At 50.0% G+C, this 15,953-nt stretch overlaps 1 protein-coding gene across 1 annotated transcript; it reads right to left on the bottom strand.

Annotated features, from left to right (window-relative positions):
- Positions 1 to 4,064: 4,064 nt before the first annotated feature.
- LOC130256059 (cytochrome P450 4B1-like) lies at positions 4,065 to 15,838 on the bottom strand. Its single transcript, XM_056497320.1, has 12 exons — positions 15,016 to 15,838; positions 11,055 to 11,199; positions 10,352 to 10,396; positions 9,703 to 9,830; positions 8,112 to 8,236; positions 7,845 to 7,996; positions 7,177 to 7,283; positions 6,508 to 6,698; positions 5,918 to 6,051; positions 5,717 to 5,781; positions 5,430 to 5,512; positions 4,065 to 4,812 (listed from the first exon to the last, which is right to left on the bottom strand). Exons 1-12 carry the CDS (start codon positions 15,193 to 15,195, stop codon positions 4,644 to 4,646), a joined length of 1,524 nt encoding a protein of 507 aa, XP_056353295.1. The 5' UTR covers positions 15,196 to 15,838; the 3' UTR covers positions 4,065 to 4,643.
- Positions 15,839 to 15,953: the final 115 nt, after the last annotated feature.

Here is a 15,953-nt window from a genome sequence, read left to right as displayed (position 1 = left end):
GTGAGATGCCAAGATCTGAGCTGATATGGAGGGAACATGGGGACAGAGTGGCTCAATCCACATTTATGGGTATTTGGAGCAAGAATCTGATCTTGGGTGATAGCAAATCTGAGTGCTTAATCCAACCTCTGCATTCTATATTTCACTGGTAGAGGGGAGAGAAAACATTTCTCATGTATTTTAGAGGTTTCACAGCAAGAGAAGCCATGAACACTCACAGCCTGGGGAAGAAAATTCAGGGGGTTTTGCAGGGGGAAGAAACTATGGAAGTTCAAAAGGCAAAGCGAAGTTGCTGCAGAGCTGCAAGTGGAGAAAAGTGAAAAGGGACAGTATTGGTTGATTGGTGATCACTGTAAGAACCAGAACAATCCATCAGCACCAGAAGAATCTACAGCCCTGGTGACAGAGGACTCCAGAAGATCTCAGCATGAAAAAGCAGGACAAGGGTCTTCTGACAGCCACAGCAGCCTGGGGAGGCTGGCAGGGGGAACAGAAGCTTGCCTTGACCTTCTGGACATTTGAGACCAGTGAAACTGCAGTTGGGTGTTAAAGAACACTTAGAAAGCCATCACACATTTGCAGAGAGCCTCTGGAGGGTTGGCTCAATGCAGTGGATGTGCATGTGATGGCAGCAAGGCCACAACAGTTCAGGCCATCAACATAAAATAACCCACACACACTGAAGAATTTCCATCCCATACCACAACCACAGACATAGAAGGCTGTGGAATTTGCTTTCTGGGGAATTTCTCCACTCACTTTAGACACAGAAGGAGAGGATCTTCCTCACTGATTTAACTCCCACTGTTGGAATTCATTGCAGAAAAAGTGATTTCCTGAGTAGGTGAAATTTAGGTGGCAAATGGGTACTTTGCCCCAGAGCATGACCTTGCAGCAGCTGCTCTCCCTGGTTGTGCCTGTGTTTATTCAGAAAGGAAGAAGAGTCCAGGCCCATCTGTCCCTGTGTGTTCCTGCAGCACTTAGTGATGACAGATGAAATATAGCAGTAATGCAAAAAAAAAAATAACATTTCAAACTTCCAAATGCATGATAGATGAGAAAATCATGGCAAGAGCCCAGCAAGTGTTGCAGAGTAATGCAAGCTGCCTGGATCCCATCTGACCACACATGTCTTGAGGATGAATGTATATCTGGAATCATTTAATACAGCTGTCTCACAAATATGCTGCAATACTTATTAAATTTACAGGCTGCTTCCAGTGTAAAATCCCAGAGGAGTTTAGATGGAAACTGCTGGTGCCATCTGACAGTAAATTTGCCTGGAGAGCGGCGTGTGTCCTGTGCAGGGGCTGCATTCCTGCTGCTGTGAGCCAGCTGCTCTCCCTGCTGGTCCTGCTGCTTCAAACACGCCTGGCAGCACCCAAAACAGTGCCACCCCCAAACTGAGATGGACAGACACCCTCCACATGACAAGGATGAGGCCACAGAGCACCGGTGACAATCTGTGGGGAAAGGAATAACTGCTGGAGCAGGTGACATCTTTGCCCTGCTGCTGTCGAAAACCCAAGCCACAAGAAAAACCCAAGGTGTATTTAACTGGAACAAAGACCTTTGTTACACCTGGCACAGCTACTCCTGTGAGTTTGTGCCAAAATAGTTATCTGAAGGTCTGAATCACACAGTCCAAGGTCTCCCCATCATCACCTTTGCAGTTACCCTTTCTGTGGAAAGTAGGGAAAGATTAAAGAAGGAAGGTAGATTCTCTGCAGCTGGTGCTCGACTGTCTTTATTGCAGTGAGCAATACATCCCATGTGACCTGCTCTTTTTATTATTACCATGTCTCTAGTGCCCAGGAGGGGAAAGGTAAATGCAGGGAATTGATCTCAGGAGTCACGTTCTGGAAAGATCTGACTCACTGTGGCACTGGGGCACAGTAGCTCCAGAAGCCCTGGTGCAGCTTCAGCCCTGCTCTCCAGTTCAGAAGCAGGGAAGCCAGGGAAGATCTGTGATGCAGGACATGAGATGATGCAGTATATGGGAATATGCAGGATGCAGGATATGAGATATGGGATATGGGATATGGGATATGGGATGCGAGATGCGGGATGATGCAGGATGGAGGATATGGGATGTGGGATGTGAGATGCAAGATGTGGGATGATGCAGGATGCAGGATATGGGATGTGAGATGCAGGCTGGCTGGCCTGGCATGCAGTGCTGGCCCGTGTGGCTCAGGGAAATTGTGAGCTGGGCTGCCATGTGTGGTGTTATTCAGCAGAGCGTCTCCAGCTCCTGGCCTCAGGGGGTGATAGCACCAAGGAGAGATTTGTGAGCAGATTTTATGCTGGGTTGGGTGGCTGCAAGGGAAAACAAGCTCTGCTCCTTCTCATGCAGAGAAGCCACAGGCACGACTCTGAGAGGACAGTGAGAATGCTGCAGAGCTTCTTCCCTTTTCCTCTTCGGATATGAAGAGGCAGCTTTTTAGTGAATCCTAAAAGTCACAAGGCAGACAATGACTGAACAGGATGAAGACAGGAGCAGTCAGGATTTTCCATCCCAGGGCCAGCAACATTCATGTGTTGGATGGTCCAGTTGGGACAGCACAGTGCAGCTTTTCCTGTACTCCAATTCAGTCCAAACCAAACCTTCCCCAGCCTTCCACCACATTCATTACCTCCTCTGGACTCCTGGAGTATTCAGTAAAACAGGTCACCAAATTTTAAAATCTCTGCAGATTCCCCAAATAACCCATGCCAGGGCTTTAGGAATCTTAGGGAGTTCTTGATGTTGTGCAATCCATATCTATCCAAAAGCAATTTAGCAGCTGCCATTTATTTGCATGAGGACTGGTATATCAAGTTCCCCTATTGTGATCCCCTTTAACCTACTTTCTTTCAGTGGGTACACCATGATTTCTGCCTTTGCTCTTGCTCATTAAATGCTTGTGCTTTAGTCTTCCACATTGGAATGCCAAGGTTCATCTTGGATGAACCTTTAGATGGTATTTTTTTCAAATCTTGTCTTTATAAGAAAATTGCATCCAATACAGAGATGTATGTAATTTACTTCTGGTAACTTCAGTTATTTTGATAAAAAATGTTCTCATTTTTCACTTTAGAATATGTAAGCTTGGAGTAGATGCTGTTGCTTTTATACTTAAATCTCCAAACAGGGTTGAAGGACACTGTCTCATTTCATCTGCTGAAAGAGAAATAAGTGAAAAATTTTTGAGAAATATTTGTATTTATGCTGTTTGCTGTGATTGCAACAGCAGGACATTATTGATTCATATTATCTTTTCTGTCTCTCCATGTACAAAACATCCACTGAAGAGGTTGCTCCCTGTCAGTCATTTTTTCTCTTGGTTTGTTCAATGCCTGTGCCTGCTCTTGTGCTTATGGACTCCCATCCCATTCACTGCAGCAGTTTTTCAATTTATCAAGATAATTTTGTATCCTGACATGGCCCTCCAAAGGGCTTGTGGTGTCTCATAGTTTCATAACTTCTGACGTTTTGATAAGCATACTGTGTCTCTCTCCATTGTATAATCCTGATTTCAGCTCGAGAGCTGCACCACGTGTCTGAAGAAGGGACAGGCACCTGGATTTTCTCCTGGGCTGTCCCAGAACATCCCTGCAAGCCAGACTCTGCAGGTGAAGGCTGTATGAATCAGCTGCTGTCTAACTGCAGAGCAGCCTTCTCACAGCCCTGGAACTGCAGCTGACATCACTGTGATGATAATTGCAGCAGCAGCTTTTGGGATTTCACAGTTTGATGTGTGATATTCTATCCCAGTAATGATTCCTGCAGAGGCAGAGGACAGCTCACTAGTGTCCTCCAGTGTACCTACTCTCATAACTTTATCAGTTTAAGAAAATAAAATAATACTTTAAAAAAAGAGGGACCCCCCCCACCAGACACACTTTCTACCTATCAGAACTTTGATTGAGGATTGATTATTGATCCCTGTTAAAGAGTTGCCCATGGAAGGAGATGTTGTGCTGCTTACGGGCTTCCTCTCCATCTTCCATTTCTAGAGGGGTTTTACACTCATTTGTGATGAAGCAGGCAAGCACCAGCAACATAAACAACACAGCTACTGTTGCAGGAAAAATTATTGATTTATTAAGATAAAAATTACAGAATATTTTGCCGGTTGGGCATGATTTCAGAGCCCAAACTGGAATCAGTGCTTTCAACAAAACAGAGACCCACTGAGTGTGAGAAGTGGGACTGAGGTCTGTCCCAGGCTGTCCCCACTGCAGGAGAGGAGGGCTGACCTCTAGGCACTGAGGAAGGTGCTGATGACAGAGCAGGGCAGGAGATGGTCACAGATTTGGCCAGGGCACAAGGGTAAGGCAGGATTTGGTAAGAAGGAAGTCGGTGGGACCTGCAGATGTTCCCAGGCCAGGGCAGGCCAGCTCTTATGGCAGTGTAAGGGGACAGACAGCGTGGCCATGCCTGGCTGCTCTCAGGTCAGTGCCCTGGAGCAGATGGCAGTGGGTCTGTGCAATGCCATCCCAGCCACCTGGACCTAGCCTGGAAAGGGCTTCCAGCTGGTGGACAGAGCACAGCAATCAGGAATCCTCATCCCCAAATCCTGCCCTGCACTTCTGCCCCAGAGAAACACTGTCCTGTCATCTGGTGTCTCCCTCTGGTGAAGGCGGGATGTTTTCCAGCATCAGCGGATTTTCTTTAGATGCAGGTGGATCCCATTCTTGGAGCGAAGGATGATCCGAGTGATTTTGAGGGGAGGCGTGGCAGGGTCGGGCAAGAGCTCGAAGCGCAGCAGGGTCAGAGCCAGCGCCACCTTCATCTCGTTCATGGCAAACTGCTGCCCGATGCAGTTCCTGCAGAGAAACAGCAGCTCAGCCAGCTCCACCCAGTGCCGGGCACAGCAAACCTGCACAGCCCACCCCAGCCCTCCTAAACCACTCATCCTCCCTCCCCTCGGCAGCTCACAGCCCCAGGCTGTGCTTTGGGCAGGGGCACGGCTGAGCAGGAGGAATTGAGAGGAACAATGATGTGTGGTCAACGAGCATGAAGGAGGGAGATGGGGAAGCCAAAGGAACGGGTCAGATGGGATGAGAAGCTGGGTCTCCAAGCAGGGAAGGTCTGCAAGGTGTTTGCCTTAAAGGAGCAAGGCATCACAGGGCAAAGGGAAGGATTGGGAGGGGTTGGGAAGGGGGGAATCAAAGAGCAGGAGAGTGGAGTGGGGTCTCTGCATCAAAGAGAGGAGAACAGGTGAGCTCAGAATGGTGCAGGGTCCCTTTGGGACAAACAGCTTTGGGACCCAGTTCTCTGTCCCCATAAGGGGCTTGGCAACGCTGCCTTCCCATTTTTCCTGCTGGTATCAGAACCCCTCTCACAAACACTTATATCCTCATTTATCTAGGTAATTCTGCAGGGCCAGGACTGCAGGTGGTGGTCTCTGCCCACTGGTCCTTCAGTGTTCAATTCCCTTTACCTCATTCCAGCAGAAAAAGGCAGAAAGGCATGAGAGTGCCTGCCAGAGACATTCTCTGGGGAAAAACGCAGAGGGTCAAACACCTGGAAGTGAAGAACATGCAGCAAGAAAAAGTGATTATTTGAAGAACACAGTACTGACTGGATATTGGGAAATGTGTCACCCCTTAATTTATGAAGAGCGCCAGCAGAGAGAGAATTCTTCTCTCCTGCTAACAGGCGAAGGGTACATAGGGAGAGGCACATCATAAAGGGGAAAAATTATTAGGAGATGAAAAGAAAACTCACCAAAGGATCTTTCCATACTTCAGGGTTTCTGTGAATGAGGTAAATGCTTATTGCAGCGACGGTGCCTGGAAAACAATTGAGGAGGAGAAAAGGGCTCACTGACACAGAAACAAGCCAACACCTGCAAGCCCTGCCTGAACATCCGTGCAGGGAGGATGCAGCTGAGCGCAGGGTTTGGGGGCAGGGATGGCGGTGACAGACCTTCGGGCAGGGTGCGTCCGTCGGGGAAGGAGGCGGGCTTGCTGAGCTGCCGGGACACGCCCGGCACCGGCGGGTACAGGCGCAGGCTCTCCTTGATGCACATGGTGCTGTAAGGCATCCTGCCCAGGTCCTCCCTGTTGGGAATGCCAGGCTGAGCCCACGCTCCCCCGCTGCCTGTGCTGCAGGTCCCTGCACCCATCCTGCCCCAGAGCAGGTCCCCTGCTGCAGAACAGAGGGACCCTCAATGCCCAGCCACAGCCTGCTGGAGGCTGGGGACACCTCTGAACAGCTGAACAACCACTGAGCAAGCTCAAGTGCAGAGACAGTGAAAAGTGAAAAGCACATCTATGATGTCCTGTGGTGACAAAACAGGAGAGAGCAAAGAGCAGTGCTGGTGGCCCAGACTTGGGGTGGCATCCAGAATGTCCCTTCCAGGGTGGCAGACTTAGCTGAAGGATCTGTTCCCTCCTGTGAAGTCCCTGAGCATGCAGCAACCTTTAGCACCCCAGCTTTTGAGCCTTAAAGACACTGCTCACTGAAATAGCAGTGATAGAAAAAGAGTTAACAGCAGAGAAATGGTGCAACCTTACCACTGGATTGTCTCTCGGTCCCCCAGGATGCCCTGGATCTCCTCCCTGCACAGCTGCTGGTGCTCAGGGTGCATTGCCAGGCAGTAGAAGAGCCAGGAGATGCCACTGGCTGTCGTGTCATGGCCCTCAAACATGAAGGTGTCCACCTCAGCACGCAGGTCCTCATCAGACAGTGCAGCTCCATTCTCATCCTAGCAGTCCAGAGACACTCTCAGTGACCCATATAGATAAAATTTATATATATATTACAGTAACACACACACACATATATAAAAATATGTAAATATCCCAGGAGGGGCCACTATATTCTCTCAGCTATTGCAAAAGGGGTATGATGATGCCTGTGGGATACACAGAATCAAAATCAATGTCTGTTTACACTGAATTCAGGGCCCCTTTCCCTTCACTTTTAAATCTCTTTATCTCCCCATATCAAACCACCAGGACTGTGAAGCCCCTCTGTATGTTGCATACCCAAAAAGACACTGCCAACACTTCAACAATGGAAAATTGGATCATCTTGGCCTCTCTTCAGCTGGGTGGGACTGGGCTAATTTATTTTTTTAATGGCTTATGCAGTCCTGAGGGTCTCTGGAGGTTTTTGGCACCCCTGCCAGGACTAACTTTTGCACTCTGTGCCCTGCCAGACATACAGTCCTTGCCACTCACTTTGGCACAGAGCAGAATGTCCAAGAAGTCCAAATGTCTCTTCTTCTGGATCTTCTCAAATTCCCCTTCATCTTTAAGGGATTCCTTTCGCTCGTGGATCACCTTGTCTGGGGAAGAAAGGGTTAAAGGTTCAGCAGGGTCAGGAGATGCCAAGCTGCAAAACTGTCCTTCCTTTGAATGCAAACCTCACCCAAAGAGGTGAGCACTGCTCAGCCCATGATGTTTTTGACCTGTGCTTCTGCATCCCAGGCACTTTGGCTTTTTCAGCAGCACAGCAAAAAAATACCATGGATATTGTCATACTTTTCTTCATTCACCATGGACTTCTCAGCCTACTTCACACACTCCTCATGCATTAAAATCACACCTGGATTGAAATGGAAAATCATTCCTTGCATTGGTGTTGTCTGCAGTGCCCATTCCTTGTCTCATCAGTCTCTGGCCATTTCACAGGAGCATTTCCAGAGGGCACTTCCTCCTTTACTCCAGTTTAATAACCCAGGAGCTGTCAGACCCCTTTGCTTCATGCCTAGATCAGATCACTACTGCAAGCTGATGCCCTGCCGGGATCTCAGCCCTGAGCCTGTGGGCAGGATCACTGCACAGGCAAGGAGAAAACCTGACTGCCTCTGTCCAAAGTTTTGGGAGGTGATGACAGCAGGGAATACCTGTGTGGTCATGAGCAATCCTGCAGGCCTTCCTGAACTGAAATCCATGGGGGCTGAGCCAGTAAATGATGTCATTGTGGTAGGGGAAGATGCGGAGGCGCTGGTGCACCATGTGGCAGAGGTCGTAGACAGCCTGGATGTAGGTGTTCTTCCTGGAGAGAGGGGAATAGGAAGCTTGTCAACTTGGGAGCACTGTGACAAGCAATTTGCCCATTTCCCTTCTGAGCTGCAAACTTCCTGCCAGGGTTTGGGGTAGCCAGCACTGACCTGTCAGTCTGGCAGTTGCTGTTACAGCTGAAGGCACATTTCATGATGCTATCGAGAGTCATCAAGCTGACGTGCTCAAAGAGCTCCACTGACTTCCCATCTGCTGCCAGCTTCTCCCACTTATCCTAGGGCACAAAGGAGACAGAAATGAGAAGGGCCAACTCTGCACGATCTGCAGTCATTCCCTGGTTAAATGAGTGCCAAGATGCAGATACATCCCAGAGAAATAAAAGAAAAAAAAAAGAAGGGGATCTCTTAGTTGCCAGCAAAACCCCTGAGAAGAGAAGCCAGGAGTGGGATGGTTAACAGAACTGCCTCAGGCAGCTGCTGTTCTTGGATCCTGCTGGTGTGAGCCCTGCTATCCTCTATCCTGAGGCAAGGGCACCTGGACAAGACCAGGACAGGTGCATTTCTGGGTGAAGGGGAGTTACCTAAGTCTTTCTCAGCATGTAGTGTGATTTCCTGTACAGGAGCAGCATATGCTGGCATTGGGCTTCACTGAGTGTGTTTTTGAGCACATTTGAGCTTGGTGCCCAAGATGCAAACTTTGGAGCAAGGTTTTATTCTCTGTCACACCATCTCTGTGCCAATGTGTTTTGCCAGCAAGTAATAAAGCAGCTCTTGCTCAACTCTTTGCATAGGGGATCCCTAGAGAAACCACAAATCCCGTCTCTCTTCCCCAGCAGACATGAAGTGATGATGAGTCCTCTGTCCCCTCGTGGCTTTTAAGAGGACTTAAAATCTGAGAAAGGGATGGGAGGGAGGAGCACGGTCACATCTGAGCTGCACAGCACCAAACCAGGCTCTGGGGACAGATGCATGTCCCTAGCACGTGCAACGATTGCCACCTGGTGGCACGGGCTCACAAGGAGTTTCAGACTCCCAGGCACTTGGGAACCTTGCAAAAGTTCTCCTGGTTCTCCAGCCCCGGGCTCCTGGCTGCTCCCTGGCCAGTAGGAGGAACCCAGCCAGGATCTATTTGAAGCTGGCAGGGAGGTTGGAGTGAGGGAAGTGAAGAAGGAATAGATCCAGCATCCAGACTCCTCCAGCCCACATGCACAAAGCCTGGAGCCCTTCTCCTGTAATTCCTACCAGTTTCCATGCTGCCCAGCACCAATGGATTGAAGAACAATGCATTTTCACTGTTTCACAGGTATGTTGACAGCAAATAATACCCTTTAATCTTAGATCATAGCATAGCTCTGCTCCAACCTTTATTTTTGGTGGATTTATTATGAACATTTGTTTACCTCAATTTTTTTATTTAGACAAACATCTTGTAAGAAGTTGCTGGTGGAACCGAGATCATGCACAGTTTGGGGATGGCAGTAACATGAATCCTGAAAACTCAGCCACCAACCCCAAGGCAGAACCAGACACTGTCATTGCAGGGAGGCTCAAGCTGCTCATCCCTTCCAAGGGATGCTCACCCCTTCCAGCTCAAGGGTGAGGATTTGGGGTGACTCAGAAAGATTGACCGGCAGGACACAGTGTGTCCTTACAAAGAAAACCCTGCTTCAGCATTTATCTCCTAAGCAGACAGGATGGGGAAAAGAAAAGAGGGCAGAGAGAGGAGCATCCTGAGTCCTACCAGCATCACGTTTGTGGACTCTGCCATCAGGCCCACGTACGGCTTCAGGACGTCGTAGTGAAACCCTGGAGTCAGGAGTTTGCGGTGCTGGTGCCATTTGGGCCCGTGTAAGATCAGCAGCCCATTCCCTGGGGAAACACAGGCAAGGCATGTTCTGCTGGGCACAACCAGGCTGCTCTCAGCTGCCTGCAGACACAGCCTGCAGGGAGTGTGATTAAATCTGCTGTCTGAGCTGCTGTGAGAGGGTATTTCCAAATGCTGCCACCAGCCCCAAGTTCCCAGAGCTAAGCAAAGCCCTGCTCATCAAAATGGCACAGTGATGTCTCTGGAAAGAAACACCAACACTACTGGAAAAGAGAAGTTCAGAACAGAAAATACATTTTTCACCAGTCCTTCAATGAATTTAAGCTTCTCCCATCACCAGTCTTTGCTATCTATGGACATATAAATATTTGTACGTGTCACATCTGAACTTTCCCTCCTTGAAAATGAATGGAACTACTTAGCATCTTTTCCAGTAAATGTAATAATTTCAGGAAGCTTTTAGCTATAACTCCATCAAGGAACAGGTGCAACGCTGTTTATTTATAGAGTGGTTTTGACTAACTTCAGAATCCTTCCTCAGAGGCAAAGCCCTGGGAATACATACCAATCCATGGTTCAAGGTGTTTATAGCTGATGTTATCCTTGGGATCTGTTAAAAAAAAACCAAAAAAACCAAACATAAAGAAAGAGAAAAATAAAATGGTAAATGTTTCAATAGCATGAATCCAGGTTTGCAGCTGCAAGCTCCCCCTGGGCTCTCACTTTTGGTTGGGTATGAAGCAAAATCAGTGGCATCCTTGCAAAACTCCCAGTATTTCAACACAAAACAACTTTGTCTCTGCCAGCTGCAATAAACACATATAAAAGCAGATGCTCACAGTGGAAAAATCAAGAATATTGGTAGTCCAAAGTCTGTGCAGTGTGATAAATGATTAACCCTCTCAGACATCACTGTTAAGCACTTTTTCTTCTCGATATGCTACAGATACTTCTCTGAAGTGGAAGCCAGAACTCTGAAGCTTGGAAAAAGCTCCCAGGTGTCTTCTCCTTGCTAGGATCAGACACTGAGCAGTTAAATTTTCAAGGAGCATTTGAAGAAGTCTGATTTTCCAGCAATGGATTTGGAGTCAGGTCAGCCCTGCAGCCCTGTGCCTGAAGCACCCAGGACACAGCATGAAGGAGAGGTATCTCTCCTTGCCTTTAGATGATTTCTGAAAGAAAACCTCTCTGTGAAACCCTGCCTTGCTGTAAATTTTGAGGCTGGCATGGGAAATCTGCAGGCTGGGGTTGAAGCCATAAACTCTCACCTCCTCTACCCAACAGAACCTTGGCATAGTCAGGATCAGTGACAACCAGGAATGCTGAGAAACTCCCAAACCACATAGGGTGAGCATGTGGGTACTTCTGTGCCCAGATCTCTGCCTTGTCCAGCACCTCTTCCTCCTTGAGAAACTAGTTGAAGAGAAGAAAAAAGAGAAAGAATACACAGATTTGGAAAACAAACAAACAAACGAACATCCCAAAATGATAATCTCCCAATGCATTGTCTTAAAAGTTCAGTGTCTTTCTAAGCACAAAACCAGGTAAGAATGAGCAAGTTATCCTTCCTGTGTGTTTGCAGAGCATGGGAATAGAGATGTTTGCCACTTTTAAAGCCCCTATAAAGTAATTCTTCCTTATCACTTGACCTTATGCTTAGGCACTGTGCTGGTGGCTATCAGCTCATATGTGTTATCTCCTTTTTTCATGGCCACCTCATAGAAGACTCAGATTTGCCCCAGACAGCATCTGCATTTTGTAGCATGCAACTACATTCTCACTGAATGTATGAGCAATTAGCACCCTGCAGCTGGGAGAAAACACAGCAGCCAACAGCATCACTGCTGGTCTGCCCAGGGAAACCACAGCTTCCTCCAGACATTTAGGTGGAGAAGGCCAGTATCCAGGAAAAATTCAACAGAATTAGTCCAAAGTCACTAGTAGATTGTACAGAGAAGGGAATGCTGGTTAATAACATAATATTTAGAATTCATTGATTTCTGGGAATTGAATTTTATAGACAATGAAGAGTTGGTGCTTGTAGAAAGATTTATCTCCTGTCCTTGGAATCTGCAATCTGAGGAGCAGCATGAGCACCAACTTTCACCATAGTAGCAGCAGTGGCAGGTTTACTCCTAAGTAATCATTGCTTTATTGCTTTTACAGCCTGTGTTGTTATGTACAGGCAATAGATAAAGAACAAGTGGAAAGATCCACAACCACAGGCAGAGGAAAAAAATTACACAGACAAAATCATGTAAGACTCTTTTTTCTTTGAAGAGAAACTACTCTGGGCCAATATGCAGGGGGAAGGATTTTGGTAAGCTAGGTCTGACATAGCTTCTGCAGCTTGACTTGAAGCTTGAAGATTAATTAAATCAGCATACTGGTGCAGAAATCAGCCTCAAAGTGACCCTATTGACTGTATCAAGTGAATATTTGCTCAGTTGCTCTAGTGCTGAGTTAGCTCAGCTCAGCTTTTAGTCTGGCTGGTGTAACCTAGGGCATGGCTCACATTCAAATAATCACCCACACCAAATAATCAGCCACATCCAATAATTGTCTTGGAGAGGATACTAGTGAGTCATGGGGTGTCTGCCAGGGCCAAGTCCAAGTTCAGCTCCAAGACTGAGCCCCCCTTTCCTCACAAGTTGGGGCATCCCTGCAGCACATCCCATGTGTCTCCCACATTCAGCAGAATTATGAATTACAACCAGTTATTACAGAAAGCTCAACTTTGCTTACTCAAGTTCAAGATTTTGAACTTAGTAAATAGAACCATCAATTTCTCTCACTCAGGATCAAGTTTTGGGGCAAAAGGGGCATCCCTCCTCAGCACCCACCTGTCCAGCAAATGCCAGCAGAAGCAGGGCTTGGCACAGTGCCTTTAGTTATGTGACACCTGACCTAGCTAAGTGACAGTCCCTTTGATACAGCTGCCCGTGCTTCTCCTGCTGTGAATCACAGAAACCAGAATGGGCATGCTGAGCAAGTCTCACTGGCAGAAGTCCCAATCCTAGAAGCCTTCACATGCAATCTTGTTTTGGAGCACCACCCTCGGGTTTTGCTATCAAGAACCATCTCTGTGCTGGCAGAGGGTTGGGTGGGTTTATTTGAGAGGAGAGAATACCTTCAAGGTGAGTAACCTGCTGCACCAAGCACTCGTGGAGCAGAGGAAAAGTGTAAATTCCTGTGAGCTGCAGAGTATAGAATAGAGGAATAGAAAGCTTTCATGCCTTAATGAAGAGCTCCAGCTACTCGGCTCTGTATGAAAGATCATTACTTCTTCTTCCCCTGGGGGCTTGAAAAGAAAAGTATAAACCCCACTTGGGTCTAAGAAAGAAAGGTAATTGTCTGATCTCATGCTGAAATGCAAGTTTTGAAATGGATCCAACACTAAAAGCATCTGGGAAGAGGCTTAAGGGCACTTTTAGTGACGCCACACTGATAGCAAATGAAAGAGAAAACACAGGGTCTGAAATGTGAGCATGAGGGTGTGCTGCGTGCAGCCAGAGCCGGGCTGGCTCCTCCCCACCAGGGCAGGAGTGACAAAGGGTCAGAGGGACTGACCCTGCCCGGGCCAGCAGGGCACTGACCCTGCCCTCCTCTGCTTCCCACCCACCTGCCGTGGGCAGTCCGTCTGGCCAGCTCAGGGCTGCCACTCTGGGTTTTAACTAAGCCGAACAGCTCTACACAACCTCTTCCTGGTATTTTAATGTCATTTCTACCGAGTGATTGGGATGAGCACAGACTGATACCCAGAGAATGCTTTAAAACAAAGTGATGTACTCCCAGGAGGTCCACCCAGGGCATGAAAAATACGTTTGAGATTCTAAACTGGGCTGGATCAGAACTGGGAAACAATCAGTTAAATCAGCAGAACAGGAAATGTCAGTGCTCTCCCTGAATACAGCTCACAGGTCCTCCCCGAGGTGTGTGCACACTTTGTATTCAGTGTGTGCCCAGAGCATTGCTGGTTTCTTTGCTGGCTCGATGAACTGTCAGCCTTTGGGGAATTCAGCAGCATTAATCAGCAAATTATTAAATCTTCAAAAAAGGAATCCTCAAACAAACATTGTCTGAGGTCAAAGTTGAGCCACGAACAACCTAGCCATGACTGGCACAAATGGTTAAATTCCCTTCCAGGACAAATAGTCACAGCTAACAAACAGAAGGACATACTTTATTTAATTGCAGTTTTGAAGTCTAACTGGCAGTGTAACAAAGCCCTGAACTGGCCCATCTTCATGCTCACATTGCCAAAAGACTGCTTGTCCCGTCCAGCACAGCAGAACTGGCGCTGCCATAGCACAGAGACCAGCCCTGGGAGGTCTCCCCTCGATTCCCCGGACACTTTTCAGGGTGCCAGTTATTTAATGTGCCACAGAGATGGCCACGACAGGATATCGGCAGAGCCCAGCACAGGGCAAGGTGATTTTAAGCAGCCTTTAGCACATATAGAAAAGCCTTTTGCACCAGGCAAGCTCAGTTACACCTCCTGAGGCTGCTGATGAGTCGTGAAAATCTGTTTGCCAAGGCAGCCATGGTGATCTGTGTGGGCAAGTGCATACCGCGGGGAATAGTCATCCCTGCCACAGTGACCAGAACAGGGCTCGCCTGTGTACGTGGGTTTGGTTACTCGTGACCTTAACGCAGCTGTAAGATCCACGGTCCCTGCGCTGGATGCAATGCCTGCGATGTGTTTTGTGGCTGAGACGTGGCTCAGAATGGTCAGCTGTCAGGTTCACCTGGCCGTGAGGCCGACGCGAGCTGGCAGGGGAGAGAAATTGCTTCTGGATGCTCAGCGAGCATCTGCTCAGCGCCGCAGGGAGAGCTGCAGCGGCCCTGCCCTGGCTGCCAGAGGAGCAGAGAGGGGACAGCGGAGCCTGCCCCGGGACAGAGCGGCTCTGCTGCCCGCAGCACCGATGCCGGTCACACCCCGGGATGACCTTGTCTATGACAATGCCACCCCGTGTCACCGCTCTCTTCACCAGCCACCACCCCTTCCCACCGCGCACTCTGCAGCAGGCTGCGAGAGCTCTCGCTAAGCATCACAGACAGGGAAAGCACATTGGTCTGGCTGGGAAAAGGGATGCCCACCTCTCACCCACCCAGCAATTCTCCCGGACCGCGGGGACAAACCCCACCGGCATCATTCCCGCACGCCCGCCGGGACAGCCGCTCCCCGCACTCCCGCGCTGCCGGGGCGCACACCCGGCTCGCCCCCACCTCGTGGACGTGGCCGAAGAGCCAGTGGGTCGGGTGCCCGGGGAAGTCGGCCAGCGCCCGGAGCAGCTCCCGCCGCCGGTGGAACAGCTGGATGGCTTTCAGCAGCACGCAGGTCAGGCAGAACACGGCGGCCAGGTGCAGCACCCTGGAGACATCCACGCCCAGCCACAGCAGCTTCATGGTCCCGCCGAGAGCCGCCGGCCGCTGCCCCGGTGTCCCGCAGCGCCCCGGCGGCACCGGCCGCGGCAGCCAATGCGGGGCGGAGAGGCAGGTCCAGAGTCCAAGCGGCTGCCAAATCACGGCAGCGCTTGTTGGGAGGGAAGGGAAAGGAAGGGAAGGGGAGCATCCCGCGGGAACGCTCCGCTGGCCGCCGCACCGGCTGGGAGCTGTGCCCGTCCCGAGTGCCCGCCGCCGGCACCTCAGGCTGAAGAGAGAGGCAAAGACCCTACCCTGGGATTCCTCCTCCCGAGGGCATCATCATCACATATTCCTGCCTCACGAGGTTTCACCGTCATCCCCACCCATTCCCGTCCCGCATCCCGGCTGACAGCTCCGCGCTGGCGGCACCGTGAGCAGCATCCCAGCGGACAGCATCTCCCGGCAGCGAGCGCGGGGACTCCCGCACCATGCCGTGCGCCTGCCGGGGCCGGGTACCGTGGCAGCTTTGGCACGGCTTTGGCACGGCTCGGTGGCAGGTACAGGGCAGGCAGCTGCAGGCAGGGCAACGCCGCAATCTCTGCGAGCAGCAGCCCCCTCAGGGCTTGGTGGGCGAGGGGTCGGAGCGGAGCCGCGGCGGGCGGCACCCGCCGGGGCGGGACTCGAACCCGCGGCTTGGCCCGCGCGGGGCGGTCCCGCGGCGGCCAGTGGGAGCGCGGCTTGCTGGCAGGCGGGCGCGGCGCGGCCCGAGCGGCCATGGCGCGGGCGGGGCGGGCGGCGGC

The sequence above is a fragment of the Oenanthe melanoleuca genome, chromosome 8 (genome assembly GCF_029582105.1).
Source record: "Oenanthe melanoleuca isolate GR-GAL-2019-014 chromosome 8, OMel1.0, whole genome shotgun sequence".
Lineage (NCBI taxonomy): Eukaryota > Metazoa > Chordata > Aves > Passeriformes > Muscicapidae > Oenanthe > Oenanthe melanoleuca.
The sequence above is the reverse complement of the archived record's forward strand: the minus strand, read 5'-3'. Positions and strand labels throughout refer to the sequence as shown.